General features: G+C 43.3%; 1 protein-coding gene across 1 annotated transcript; it reads right to left on the bottom strand.

Annotated features, from left to right (window-relative positions):
• Positions 1-17: 17 nt before the first annotated feature.
• Positions 18-6,487, bottom strand: Rsph3 (Radial spoke head protein 3). Its single transcript, XM_064691515.1, has 4 exons — positions 6,184-6,487; positions 1,344-1,434; positions 868-1,283; positions 18-808 (listed from the first exon to the last, which is right to left on the bottom strand). The coding sequence occupies exons 1-4, from the start codon at positions 6,393-6,395 to the stop codon at positions 286-288; spliced, it is 1,242 nt and encodes a 413-aa protein (XP_064547585.1). The 5' UTR covers positions 6,396-6,487; the 3' UTR covers positions 18-285.
• Between the last annotated feature and the right edge of the window lie 8,484 nt (positions 6,488-14,971).

Here is a 14,971-nt window from a genome sequence, read left to right as displayed (position 1 = left end):
GGCTTCCAGCAACTAAGTTTAAGTTTTCATTTTTTTTACTTTATTGTTGAATACTCCGGTAAAACATAAACCTTTAACAATATTTGCTTACTTTTGATGCAACAATATTCGCGCCAATGGAATTGTGTGTGGCAACATTCGGCCGTGGCACGCCCGCTTGTTGCCAGACACAATAACAAAGCTGCACTTTCGATTTGTTAGTATGCACCTAACGACCAACGGGCGCGCCTCAAACTCATAACTTAATTTAACCAAATCATATTTTATTTATCATTGTTGCTGTCCTTACAGATGTGCTGGCTCTGGCGGCGGCTCTGGACAATCAGAATATTCAGTTTCCGGCTCGCATGGGCATGTCTCCATATCGTCGAGCATGCATCCCTCCTCTTCACAAATGCCGACATCTGACGTTGTTGGCTCGGATTCCTCTTCTTTGTAGCCGATGTAAGCAGCTGCACGCTGTTTAATAATCTCTAGTATGATGGCTGTGAGTATCTCGCGAGAGTCAACAATGTGGCCGACTTCTTGGGCAACTTCGGCAGATAGCCAGGGGCAGATGTCCTTCATTAGTTGCTCCTTCTTAACTGCATCGCTGGCCGGCTCAATGTTCTCCAGCACCTCTGGCAACAGGCTGGCAATGTGTCCCTGCAGCAACTTAGCTGCCGTTACGCTCTTCTGCATCTCCACATCCAGCTCCTTGGCAATGGCATCCTGGCGCAAGCGGCGATCCTTCTCAGCCTGCAAACGCAACTCCTCGGCTTCCAAACGCCGCAGCTCGGCTAGCTCAGCCTCCCGTTGAGCCAGGAACCTGCAATGAGAAATGTGTTAATATCTTGTATCTTTTAAAACGAATTTTTTTAGACATACTCCTCCTGCTTGCGGCGCAGCGCAGCCAATTCCATTTCGTGAGCCACTTCCAGCATGCTCTGCTCTATGCAGGCATCCACGAGTACATCAATAATCGGCTGAGCTTCTGCATCAAAGTGAAATAGTTCGCCGTCGCCAATCTCGGTGCTCACATCGACGCCCACTTTGGCGGCAACATATGGAGGCGTAGGCGGCTTCTCCAGGAACAAATCTGTTTGTGTGTCCACTGAGTACTCTGGCGGACGTTGAACCAGTTTCTCCAAGTATTTTTCCGTCTGTATATTTTCGTGTTTCCTGCCCTTCACTGGCGGTGGTGTGCCCAGGACATTGCGCTGATTGCGGCACTGCATCGATCGCTTGCGGACCATATTGCGGCGCCGTATCTCTGCAGCCTTGTCGAATGGGTCCACATCCGCCTGCAAACCAAAAAGACCGATTACTCATGGGTCAGGGCTGCTGCCGGTCTTAACACTCACCAACATTGACGGAGTACCAAAGTTGCTTCCTTTTATGACGCGACGGTCATACATCATGTTCATGTAGGGCTCTGGCGGCGGCACGACGGGTCTAGAGTGAGTCAAAGCGGAGACGATGGCAATTAGTAAACCTCGACCCAGTTCAACAAACTGAGTATTAGCTGAGCGCACTCCCCACTCGTGTATTCATACTTATTTAGAGCCAAATCTGTTGCACTATTCAGGCGATAAAAATCAAATTTGTGTTGCCCGTCCCCCATCTCAATGGGGCGCGAATGCTTGTCAAGTCATCTCCGATTCGAATCAATTTCCGTTAAGTTCACTACACTTTTGGGTCATTGGATGGAGGAGCTAAGCCCATAGCCCACTTTTAATTGCACAAGCACAAGCAGAATTAAAGCCTTCTTGCTACACAAGTTTAAAGAGAGCGCAGGACTTGGCAGTTGCCCCTGGACTGGTCAGTAATTTATGACTTGCTTATTTATACACATATACATATGTAGAGGTAGGTATGTATATAACATTGTCAGACATTGCACTCCTTTGGGCGCTGGAACCTGAACTCGTGACCTATGCAAATTTTTCAGTTTGTTGGCTCAGAAACTGGCCCACAAACAGGAAGTCAACTTGAAGTTGCCAGCCAAGAAGCAGCACCATCAAAAGGCATATGTCTACTAGCCGGGGCGCTACGAAGGAGGTCTCTCTGGGTCTGGGTCCTGAAGTACAAAGCAATCAACCAAAATGACGACTCAAATACGAGTAAATAGTAAAAATAAGCAGAAGAGAAGTGTTCAGGTGGCATGTGAAACACTTCTCCAGTTCTTTCAACAGATATATGTAAAGAAACAGATTTTAGAAAGATTATCTACATGAATAGACAGGCTTTTGAAACAACATATTCCTAAAGTCTAGGTGTAGTCATTAAGGAAAGCTATTTTTAAGAGATCTTGAGTTTAAAATAAAAAAAATACCAGTTACAAGGGATTTTGATATAAGTCTTAAATATATAAATGATATATTAATGATGTATTACTTCATATAATAAGGCAATAAAGGCAATACATATGTACACATCTATGTACATAGAACTTTGTAGCCGCCCAACTAGGCAGCACTTTGGCCATATACAACTACACATGCCCTCAGTCTCATGCTGATATTCCTATTTTTATTCTCATACGAGTCACATATTGTATGCCGTTTGTAAAATAGGTAAAAAGGGTATATTCTTTTTGCCGATCCCATTAAGAGTATATATTCTTGATCAGGGCAACAATCTGAGTCGATCCCATCTGGACATAGGCTAAAAATGTCGATATCGATATTGAGACCTAGCTTTTTGATGTATAAATTGAAAATTTAGAGCTAGATATATCCGACTACGTGAATCCTCGAATATTATATACAGATAAAAACTGCACCAATTTTTAGAATAATAAATATCATTTTAAAAGCTAAATACTTGTGCTTATTAACATACATTTGATTGGCATATTTAGATCGGACTATAAACACCGAAGTTATACATAGTGTGGGACAAAGTAAGAAGAAGCCCATTCGCTATATAAAAAGTGTTTTTTTGTGCATGTAGAAATATGTCAAAAGAAGTTAGAATATTTGAAAAGACAGCTTGGCGCTGGGTGCAGGGTATCTCCTAGTTGGGCGCTGCCGACTGGTGTACTCTTGTTTTTCTGCTGTAATGTTGTTGCCAGCGCCAATAAAATCTTGATTTAAATTATTTAAGAGAGAGGGGGAAAGAGTGCCCTGAAATAGGCACGTTGCATGACACATTGCGATGTCGACGTCGATGTCCGTCCGGTGTCCGTTCGGTGTCCTTGCTGAGGGATACCAAAACTCATTTCGCTAACGAACGCGGCAAATAAATTAATCAGCATTGGACTTAAAAATTCCAAGAGAATTGAAAAACATTTCAAATTGAAATGTTGACGCTGCAATCGATAAGCAGGTTGCTTGAGTAACCACCAAACCACCGAACCACCACTGGACAGCCCCAAAGTGTGTACACCACCCCCCCCTGCCACGCCCCTCTTTCGTTCGCATTTGAATTTATGGAAATATTTTGTGCTGTATTTAGCCCGTGTTTGGCAGTTGGGGCTTGGGGTTTGGTAGTGGGAGGGGGGAGGGGGGGGCAGTTTTTATTACCTCTTGTCGCCGTTATTGCGTCGCTGCTGCAGCTGCTGCTGGAACTGCGCCTTGGTTATGTGCAGGCCACCGGCCAGCGTTTGTGGGTCGGGCTTGGAGGCCGAGGCAGCAGCAGCGGCGGCTGCCACAGCGGCCGTGGCACGCACTCCGTTCTGGCGAGTGGAGGCTTTAATTGCCTTATCAGCTAACGATATCTGGCGGCTGGTGTCCTTGTTCTGGTTACTGCTGTTGTTGTTGTTGTTGTTGGCATTGTAGTAGCTGTGCAGGATCATGGGGTAGGAGGAGTAGGCATAGACATGGCGCCGCAGCATGGATGCGGGCAGCATCTGCAGCTCATGCGGCGGTGGCAGAAATATGCCCGTGGGCACCGTGGTCTCGAAGCGCGGACGTTCCATCTGGCGCGTGGCCAGCCAGGCGCCGGTGCCGGCGCTACTGTGACTGCTAGCACCGGCTGCACCGTAGTTCTCCTCCGGCGCCAGGAAGCGCAGCTTCTGGCTCAGCTCATCGGCAAAGCTGCGCACCTCCTGTGTGCTGCGCGAGAAGAACGAGCGGGTCGTCAATGGCGGATTGGACGAAACGCTGCCCGCGGCGGCAACGGCTGGCTGATCTACATGTTCCGTCTGTTCACGTATTATGGGACGCACTATGGCCTGATTGGGCTTGATATTGTGTGGACTTTGGTCGTAGTCTAGCTCCACGGAGTTGTGCAGCACGGAGAAGGCGTTGCTGACCACGTGCTGGAAATTGTACGGGCTCTGATAGCGCTGCACGTTGTAAACGGGATAATTGCTGTTGTTGTTGTTGTAGTTGTGGTAGTTGTTGTTGTTGTTGTTGCTGTTGTTGTTGTTGTTGTTTCGTCCTGGTGCATATGGATAGCTGGTGGCAAAGGAGAAGTTCTGTGCACGCTGCTCCGTCTTCGTCTTGGTCGGCTCCTTCGGTCTATTGTCTGGGAAGTGTTCTGGATTTATGTGCTGCTTGGGGCTGTGGTTCGTCTCTGGCATGATCCTTTAGCGTTGTCTCACAAATCTCACACTTGCTCCACTCGGCTCATTGCCCGCGTATAAATAGCCACAATTGTGTAGAAACACGCGGCACACACCACACCGCACACAAGAAAGTTAATCAATACTTTTTTTATTCTTTTTTATTGCCCCTTTGTCCTGGCCGTGTCCTGCTTGGTGGACGGCAAGGAGCACGCGTTGTACCGCACTGTTCGACTGGCGAACGCCAAATGACCGCAGCACTCGGCCCTCGGTCGGAGCTCGGCCATCGCATGCCGCCGCTGGTCACTCGCCGGGTTGGGGGGGAAGGGGGGGGGGGCGCCGCCCAACAGCTGCAGGAGTTGCCACCGGCCACCAGCTTTGGTCGGTTGGGTGTTGGGCACTCGCATATGCCAACAATTAACTGCCTGTGCCGACTGTTGCCGCACAATTGAAACGCCGCCAAATTCGCTTTAGCCAGAAGCCATTTGCATGCCGCATTATGTACTCCACTTCAGTTCGGCAAAAGTTGGGCCGTGTTTCCAATTAAAAGCGTTTCCTGGCTGTCCACTAAACTGGCACCTCGTTATGTGCCGTGTCCTTGAAATTGGCAAAACCCAAAGTGTCGCATTTCCGTAAACCCCCACCCTTCGCCCCCTGGAGCTGAGATGACTTCACGCATTTCGCTGACATTGAAATGTAGGTGGGTGGTGCCTACTCGGAATCGTTATCGCCCTGTCCCTGTCCCTGTTCCTGTGCCTGTTCCTATTCCTATTCCCACGGCAAAGTCAATGGCCAAGGTCAATTGTAAGTTCCACCTAAAGCAGCTGACGTGTGCCACTGATAAGCGGAATTAATGAAGTCGTCGAGCGGGCAAGTCTTTTTCTTGGGAATTATCGACGCGTCGCACATGGGAGGCGTGGCTGCAGCAAAGGTTAAAGGTGCTAAGCTTTCGACAAGAGACGCTATCTTCAAGGGCAATCAACTAGTTGGTTCTATGTCAACAACAGCTATCTAACATATATTATATTCAATTAGGCTATCTTCAAAAATGATCTGTGCTTTTTAGTGGCGTGTAGGTAAATTCTCGTAGATCTAGATTACCAGATAAAAGCGGCAATTGTGTTCTATAAAGGTAGACACATAAAAGATAATATTACCAGAGACTATATGAAGTATAAGAAGAGGTAACATTAAATTTAAATCGAATTTCTTTAAATTTGTACTATGACCAGAGCCTTAAGCCAATAAAAAAAAAGTCTCTTCATATTTCATGAGTATATCATTTAAATAACCTTTAAATGACCCATGATGGCCACAATTATCGCAATCTTAACTTATCTATTTTTGCATTTAACGACGTTTATGGCAACAAACTGCGTCAATTTCAGTTTTCGGCACCAAGCATTCAACACGAGCCCCTCGTCCATATGGATGACCCATTGTTCCCGTGCAACGCACGAAAAGGTGTCCGCTTGCGTGCCGCTTGGCTGCCAGGTGAAAATGCCACCAAGTGTTAAATAATTGATTTACGCAATTTATGACTCGACTGCTTCTGGACAAAACTTTCGTTTTCTGTTTTCTTTGGTCAATCAGCCGGCAAAGCCGGCTACTGAATTCATTGACCTCACCGGGCTATAGGAAGGTATTCCCCTCTTTTGGGTCTGTAGCCCGCCCACAAATCTGTGCAAACTTACTTGGGACAACCTTTGATTTTGATGGGCTTTGGCTGGCTGGCCCACCAGAAACTCTGTTTGCAGGGTGGCGCCTCACACGGCCTGTCCTGCCATTTGAGCTGCATCTCCGTGACCTCTGTCCGTGTTACTCCTGAGCTGAGTAGGTCCATGCCGTGGCCGTGGCCGTTGCCCTTGTTGCCGCCCATGGGCACACGCTTTGGAATCGTTGGCATTGTTATGGTTCTTCACACTTATTTTCTATGTTTTTAATATATATAATTTTAAGATATATTTTTTCTACTGTGGTTGTAGCTAAAATTAAGTGTATAAAAAGCTTGTAGGCCGACACATTTTACAAAGCCTGTTGATCGAATTTGATAAGTATGCACTTTGTTAACTAAAATCGTATAAATATATTTCTGGAATTGTTGGCTTTCTCGACATTTGTTGTGTTTGGCTGCGTCGTATCCAAAATAAACAACTGCGGAATTTTCCGGGTTTCCATGGAAATCTATTGTCGGCATTGTTGCATAGTCAAACTGTTGCCTTTTGTGGGCTGGGATTGGGTGATGTTTGCAGGAGAATGGATCTGTGGTTTGGTTGAAACTGGCAAAACTAGTTAAGAACTCTTTACAGGGTAAAATTCATACACATTTAACAGTGGCAGTTTCAATGTTACTTAACATTTTTCGAAGCTGTTATGAAAAGTAAGCAATAATTATATTCTGCAAAAAGTGCTGCTTTCCGTTATGACAAAGCTTTGAATATGAGATATTCTCAAGCCAACGCCCATTATACCGTGTGATGTCGGCGGGATATCGGATGAACATAGATATTTATATTAATGGACAAATCTCAATTCAAATTTGAAAGAAACACAACGACAGCATTTGAAATTTGAGTTGTTGTGGGTTTACGGCAACTGCTTTACTTTCTTAGGATAAGTATAAAAGCAAGCAGTTTCCACAGGTAGTTCATTTTGAAAGTGTGTACACTGCTTGCTAACCACGACCGGTAAGCAGTTTGAAAGTTAAATTCGAATTAAATATATTTGATTTGAACACTGATTAAAAAGATAAATTGCTAAATAGAAAAACCTATTCTTAAATAAAGAATGCCACGCCTAGCCGTCGATTTGTTTGCTGTCTCATGCACAGAAATATATATTCATTGCAGTAGCCAATTTAAAGGAATTAAACGAGATGCTCATATCCGTTCCAAGTAAATCTCTAATCCTCGGCTCATCCCAGTAGCCTTTCGATTAATTAGATTCTCCAACTTATTTCGTATCGATATATATAATACTTTCAAACGTATGTCATTCGACCAGCCCTCACAATCAGATCGGAAAGGAACGTTTTGTTGAAATTACATGGCCTTACTTTATTGTTTTGCTTATTCATTAACACTGAGACGATGCCGAGGGCTCTCATTGAGCAATGACTCGCCTGTCAACGATGACGTTTGATTTTATGCCCAACTTGTGGCTGCGGAGGAGAGGCAATAGTCCGATGGGGGTGGGTGATAATTGGTGTGCGCGTGTGTCGCCGTTCGCTTCTGGTGTCCTTTTGTTTGTACCCCTTTGTGCAGGCCCATATGGCTGCCTAATAAGATCACAGGAATGGGCCGAGACGACGAGATGTGACTGTCTATAGTATTGAGCAAACATCAATAAGTGCCATGACGTTTGACATTTTGCAGAAAGGTCTCAGCTCCGTTCCCTTGTCCGTTCGATGTTATTGTTGGCATTTAAAAGGTTAATGATGCCCACTCGAGCGGCCACACAGGCGCTGCCTGGCGACGTCTGGTGACGACGAAGACGACGATGACGATATTGATAATCTTCGACTGCAATTTCCACAATGTTTTGTGTTCGATCATTTGCACTGATAGGTAGACGGGCAGCTACCTTTCTGCGAAAGGTCCAGAGAATGTGTCCCACTGTGTTTGTTGTCAAACAAATCATTTACAGATCTTTCTGCCCAACAAACACGCGTAGGTGTGACATGCGATTTTCCAAAGAAAACCAAATACTCGTTTACAATTGAAGTCGCACTCGAGTTTTGATTAATTTATTGCTCTACCGGGTACAAGTCGAGGGCTGCTTGGCCCAGGGGGAAGGTGAAATAAACCATCTAGGTAACGGTTGAGCCACATAAAAAACCATTGTAGATTGCCAGGTTCTGCGGGCAGTTGCGTTTTTTATGAGTTATTTCAATGGCTACGGTGGCGCCATAGAAAATAAAAACAAATCTACCAATTTGGTATAGAAAAAATCTGGAAGTAACTGTAAAATTGTGTGGGACTTAGCTCTTTAGCTCAAAGCAAGGCAGTCTTATTTTAAAATGGAATTTTATGGGTGTGTCGACATTTTTTATAGTTGTTCCAATAGCTATTGACATAGATGTGCTATATACTTATTATTTAATTGATCTTTTGCTTCTATTTCTATTACTTAAGCAACTTCAATAGGTTTTAGTCACTTTAGATAAAACTATTCAGCCGCTTTTAATTATATTCTCAATGCTTGCAACAACAAATGCAAAAATCTCAGCTTGCCAAATGAACTTTGCACTTTTTGTTGTTGCTCTGCAATTTTGCCAGCAGCTTCTTTTACTCGGTTTGCTGAGTTTTTTGGGTTTTCTGTCTTTTTTTTTTCAAAGGGTAAGGGCAGCTCGACTCAATTATGAGAACTATCTCTGGATTCTAAGCCGGGCCCGGCCGCAAACATTCGCATCAATTATGCATACGCCAACGCATTCGGCATTTGGCACACACACAGATGCACAGTCCAGGCCACACTCACGCACACACACACACACACAGACACACAAACACACACATAGAACAATGGCCCGCAGCAAGGACTGCTCCTTGTGCATCCTTTTTGCTGGCTAAGCCACAAGTTTACCGCATGGCAAATTCGACGAATTTCCTGCGGTTTTGAAGCATTTCGCCTGGTTGGTTGGTTGGTTGGTTGGTTGGTTCAGTTGCAACTTTGATTGCCAGCGAGGGCTGCTGAGGGGCGGGGTGAGTGGAGAATCGGTTTGCAGTCGGTCGCTTGACCGCAACAGCATTGGTCGAATTCAATTTATTGTAAATGGCAAAGGATTTGTTCTGGGCTCAGGATTTGTGCATTGAAATCGTTTGCAGCTGTGCTTTGAGCAGCTTTGCCGGGGCCTAATTTTGGAAACAGTTGTCTTCGAGACTCGGCGACTCGGAGACTCGTTAACATGGCACATCCGCATGTCAAAAATGTCGCACAAAAATCAAAAATGTCGTCAGAGCGGGGCCAGTCGAACAGACAGACATAGAGACAGAGAGAGAGCGAGAGAGGGAGAGAGGGGCAAACAGAACGTACCAGGAACCCGACGTGTTCGAGGCCCTCGGCCCAGACCCAGACCCAAGCTCCACAGCACACAAAACCCAAAGCGGGCCCAGCCAAACTCAATAACAAATTAGCAATTCCGATGCGGCCATTTATATTGTTTATTCTTATTGTTGTAGCTGTAGAAGTAGTTGTTGTTGTTGTTGTTGTTGCTGTTACTGTTGCGGTTGACGAACAGACGATCGCGTTTTTATTTTTATTTTATTTTCTATTTGGATGTTTTTTTTTCCTTTTTTTTTTTTTTTTTGTGCGCAACGCTTCAAATAAACGCAGTTTTTTTTAAATTATTCCGCTCTGTAGTTTGGAGCGATCGATGTTCTCTGTTATCAAGTCCCGACCCGAACCTGTGGCCGATCCCGAGACCGAGTCCAATGCAAATTAGCACTAGAGTCAGGGAGCAGCCGGTCTGTTACAATGTCTAATGTCTGGCGTTCCGACTCTTTGACTGACTGACTGACTGAGTGATTGGGCAGAGCTATTCACTTACCTCGCACATTTGTCAGGCCCCCAAAAGTAGTTAAAGAGCCATTTATTTGGCGAATGTTGGTAATCAATAATACCAGAAATATTTCAGTCATGCAAACTGTCCCAAAAACAAACCCACAAAGCTTGCGTGCTTTGCATTTCTTATATATACCTATACATATATATATATGGCCTGTCATTAAAAGTCAAACAAAAATTTGTTATATATATTATAATTTGGGTGCGCTTATTTATTGTTGTGACCATTTGTGAGAAGTCGCCAAGTCGAGTTGACGAGCTTCCCATATCAAAGAGGTTCCTCGTCTCCCTCTCTCTCTCTATCTCTCTCTCTGTCGAGGCACCGTTAGGCGCCACCAGGTGTACTGTGGCAGGGATAAGCATCTCTGGTAGCCGACACTTTCACTCTCACCTCTCCCTAGAGAACTAAATTGTGCTTCCCAGAACTTGGCATCTGTTTTACCTGCTGCACGTGCAATTCTGGCCACACAATGCTGCACTTGTCTGGTCTTTCCCATTTCTGGGAAAGGTTGACGTTGTAAATGATATTGTATTGGGTGATCGTAATCGATCTTGTTCCTAGTTTGTTTGTCTTTGTTTTGGCTCATAACTCAATTAGCCGGAAAACTGTTTGGACACACTAAGTACGTGTGCTGCTGCTGGGCCATTGAAGTCTCTATTAGAGGCTCTCGATTATAGTTTTGACCAACAATACCACAATATAATGGCCAGGCGCGCACTTCCGTTTGCAGCTGGAAACAATGAGAATGTGTGGAAAAGTGCGGTTCCTGCCTGGAATTTACAGCGAACAAGTGTTAAGGATGTGCGTGACAGTCATTATATGGGATATGAAGATGTGTCACGTTCACATTCACGATCACGATCATGGGCGTGGGTACCATATAATAAAAATACAACAAAAACCGAGGGAACCTTTAACAGTTACATTTGAACAATGCCAACAATTTGTCCGACTTACTCTATCCCAACTTGTCTTGCTGCATAATCTATAAGCTGCATTTTTTAAAGATTATCAACTTTTGATATGATTTGTAGGCGGACATTTTGAAACAATCAAGTTACAAATTGATCAACAGCATAAAAGGCGTATTAAAAACTTATTTTAAGTAAAATATATTTTCATGCAGAATATCTGAGCTCTTAAGCATTTTAGACTTTTGTATAATTGTTTTCGACAATTTATTCGGTATTTAAGGATACTTGAAACATAAATTTTTAATTAACTTATTACTTAAATACTCATTTGCTCATCAATATTGATGAACAAAATATAAAATTTTATTGCGGCTTCGGGGATTTGTTTTTATTAACAACTTTGACTCTCAATAACCTCTTCAGAATTTATAAATGAAGTGAATATATTTTGTAGCCAAACAAATTAATTCGAGAGAGCATTTAACGAATTATATTAAACAATATTTATTATATTCATAATTTAATTGTGGAGAATATGTCATTGCTCATTTTTAATTAAAAAAAAAAAGTAGAGGAAATGCTTTTCCTCCACTTTTATCCTTTTATATTGGATACAATAAACAGTAGTTTTTCCCAATTAATATCATAAAATTACCAATTTTATAGCTGCCCCACACTCTGCGCCTTTCCGCCGCTTACTTTTACGATGCCTACAAATTGAGGCTTAATGATGCCCCTGCTCCGCCCCTGCCCCTGCTCAGATATATATCCAATCATATGCGACGGAACGATCTCACGTCATCAAACTTTCAACGGGCAATCTTTTGTTTATTGTCAACATATTGCACTCGGCATCTCAAGACTGAAGAAACATATTCCACAAACATTTTAAGGGCCCCATAAAAACATAACTATGCAAGAAATTAACCAATCAATGGGTTATTTCCACTTACTTTTTGGGTGGCGCTGCGTGGGGTGTTGGCCATGTGTCTCCGGACTGGTTCATAATGTTTACAGCCTTTGCCTTTCTTTGGGTTTTTTTTTTCATCTTTTTAATTTTTGTTTGCTTCGCATCGTAATTTTTTTATTGATTGAGATTTGTGTGTTGTGTTGTGGCGCTGGGATTTTGGCCAAAATACTTTTTAATTATACAAACAAAACAACAAAAATACTCCTAATTTTACGGCCACAATGAAAGCTGGTAGCGTTTGTTGATTAAAGTGGGAAATCTGGGAGCGACAGCTTCATAAAAAACTAAGCCTTGAGCACGGCGGGGGGTGATAGCGAAATTGATGACGCTTTTGCCGCAAACAAAAGACGCACAGGAAGTTGGCTTACAAAAAAAAAAAAAAAACGAAAAAACGAAAGGCAGCCAAAAAGAAACATATATCAATGAAGTTGTCCTGGCTGGCCGTGTGTCCAGGATGCGCTTAAAAAGAAATCCCTTCCGTTTGCCGCTGGCCAAATGAGTTGAACTTCCGCTGCAGCGCGTGGCCGAGTTGTCTCTTGCCACGCCCATAGCCCTAATGCAGTTGTCACGATGTGCACAAACGGACATAACTCGAAAGAAATATGTTTGTATAAAGATATATATAGATGTATATATTGTATATATATGTGCAGATATCAGTATCTGGCAACAACTATGCTAATCGATGCCATGCCAAACGGGGCAAGAACCAGAGATGGCTATGGGCAGCGGACTGGGAAGGCAGGGGTTGGGTGGTGATCTGGGTTTATGGGGGGGGAGGGGGGGGGGGTTGTCTAACCAAGGCGACGCCATTTGCAGTTTCACACTTTTTTGCCATGGCTCGGACCATTTTTTATGGTCAAGCGTGCCAAATTTGTAAAATGCGTCAGCCGACAAGTGTAAAGTAGATGTTGTTGTTGTTGTTTCTGTTGCTGCTGCTGCTGTTGTTGTTGTTGTTGTTGTTGCTGCTATTGTTGTTGTAAGGCTTGCATAATGCCTTACAACTGGCTTACAGCTTGCTTTTGGCGTCCGCTCGCTCACACCCCTTTAGAAACTTTCCATAATTTGTGCAATAAATCAAATGAATTTCACTCAAAACAATCAAAACTCAAGGCGAGCAGCCAATTATTAACAAATGCCTTAGCCACGGCTAGCAATAGCCACTAAAAATCACAGCAACAACAATCACAACACAAGCAACAACAACAACAACAACAAATTAAACATATCAATAAAAGTCGGCACGCAAACAAGCGATTGACACGCAAAAACACATTTAAAATTGATTAGCCAGCGATCAGCGGCGGTCCCAATGGAATCCACCTCAGCTCCAACATAGAAGATGTCTAGACGTACAAATGGGCCCCGTGTGACATTTGCCCCTGGGGCCACAAATATTTTGGAGGCTCTCCAACTAACCCTCCCTCCCTCCCTCCCTAACACCTCCCTGCCTCGCTCCCTCTCTCCAGCAATGCTGCTTCTGTGTCGCGTGCTATGAACAACAATATAAATTTATATATTGGCCAACAATTTTGAACATTTGTTAAAAGAGAAATAACAAGTATATATTGGTAAAGCATTATTAAGGGCTACAAACGAAGTTCCTATACTCTTTTTGATGTTGAGCATCTAATACTAATACTAAGTTTAAGTTAGGGTAAGGCTATGCAGGCGGATCGCGTTCAAGCGGAGGCCTATTGTGATGCCTCTTGGTGTACGAGGAGGAAATTGATAGCTGGCTGTTTTTCCAGAAATGTTCGCATTTCTGAAACATACTTCTCGACTCTACAAGAAGATCAAGCTTAAGTCTCAGCTACTAAGTACCAAGACTGCAAGCCGAAACTAGTTCTAAATCGGAGCTAAATATTTTAAATTACTTTTTACTAGGGACGTCAAAAACATACAAAGCACACAACTTGGAAAGTATCCCAATCGACCTGATAGGCGTCTTCTAAAAAGATGTAGAGCTGCAAAGGTCTTAACTAATCGATCTCTCAAATCTCGGTTTATAAAACTAACCTTTTTTTTTTTTAATTTTCTACAAGTTGAACTTTAAGGCATATGATAAAAAGCGAACTGTAAACAATGTGTTACGTTAAGTTTAAATACATATATATCGTGCGGGAGACTCAGTCTCCCAACATACAAATGGGGGTCCAACAATTGGCATTTGGCTAACCTTATTTGGTAGCTGACAACTTTGGGTGAAAATCGAATTTAGCGCGGCTTTTGTATATGAAGATATTTAAGACTTGGAATATTTTCAGTAGAACAAGCGCGCAAATATAAAAAAATTTTGAAAATATGAAGAACTGAAGGTTTAAACTAAAATGTGGCTTCATAGATCTGACAACACAGGTTCAAGAATCGTATCTAAAGGCTGTCCGTGAACCGAGCCGATAAATTTCAATGGATTTTACAGCCCAAAACTGTATAAGAGGTAAAGATAAATTCTTCTTAAATCTCACAAGTAAAGCTGGCAATTGAGCTACAAAAGTCAAAGTTTTCTTTACACTCTCTAGTTGTCTAACCTTGCAGCTAAGTTATGTTGCCTTGTTTTTAGGGTATTTTAACATGGAAAACCTGAGTTTGTCTCTAACTGATAAGCAAAAATGTGCGTTGTTCGCCGCTGGCTACAAAATAACAAAAAGAAAAAAACATATATATATATCTCTTAAATATATATATAAGTAGAATGGGCTGTCGTTAGCGGCTGCGTCGGTCGCTTCGGTTGGGTTTCACTCTCAGTTTCTTGGGCACAAGGGGCATAATTATTGGGTCAGCATTGGGGCTACGTGCGTCGTCATAACGGACGCGGCGCAAAACTAATTTCGGAGCCTGGCCCCTCTGCGGGCTATTTCCAGCAAAACGCTGCGCACCTTTCGCTAAAGCTTAAAAGTATCTTTTGCTGCTGCTGCTGTGGCATCTTTTGATTTATTAGCTTTGATCAATTTGATGGATATTTTTTTGGCAAAGCGATCAATCGATCCAGGTTTAGTACTGCCAGCAAGTAAGCTTGTGTATGTATGTGC

Source organism: Drosophila montana, unplaced genomic scaffold, assembly GCF_035044405.1.
Source record: "Drosophila montana isolate Dmon_TW-CO22-7 unplaced genomic scaffold, ASM3504440v1 contig_3438_1, whole genome shotgun sequence".
Lineage (NCBI taxonomy): Eukaryota > Metazoa > Arthropoda > Insecta > Diptera > Drosophilidae > Drosophila > Drosophila montana.
This window is presented reverse-complemented; position numbering and strand designations above follow the sequence as displayed.

Coding starts and splice junctions, on each gene's coding strand:
- Rsph3 (XM_064691515.1), bottom strand. CDS start 6,395: ATGCCAACGATTCCAAAGCGTGTGCCCATGGGCGGCAACAAGGGCAAC. Junction 1,284..1,343: donor TTGGTACTCCGTCAATGTTG/GTGAGTGTTAAG, acceptor TTTGGTTTGCAG/GCGGATGTGGACCCATTCGA. Junction 809..867: donor CTGCGCCGCAAGCAGGAGGA/GTATGTCTAAAA, acceptor TTCTCATTGCAG/GTTCCTGGCTCAACGGGAGG.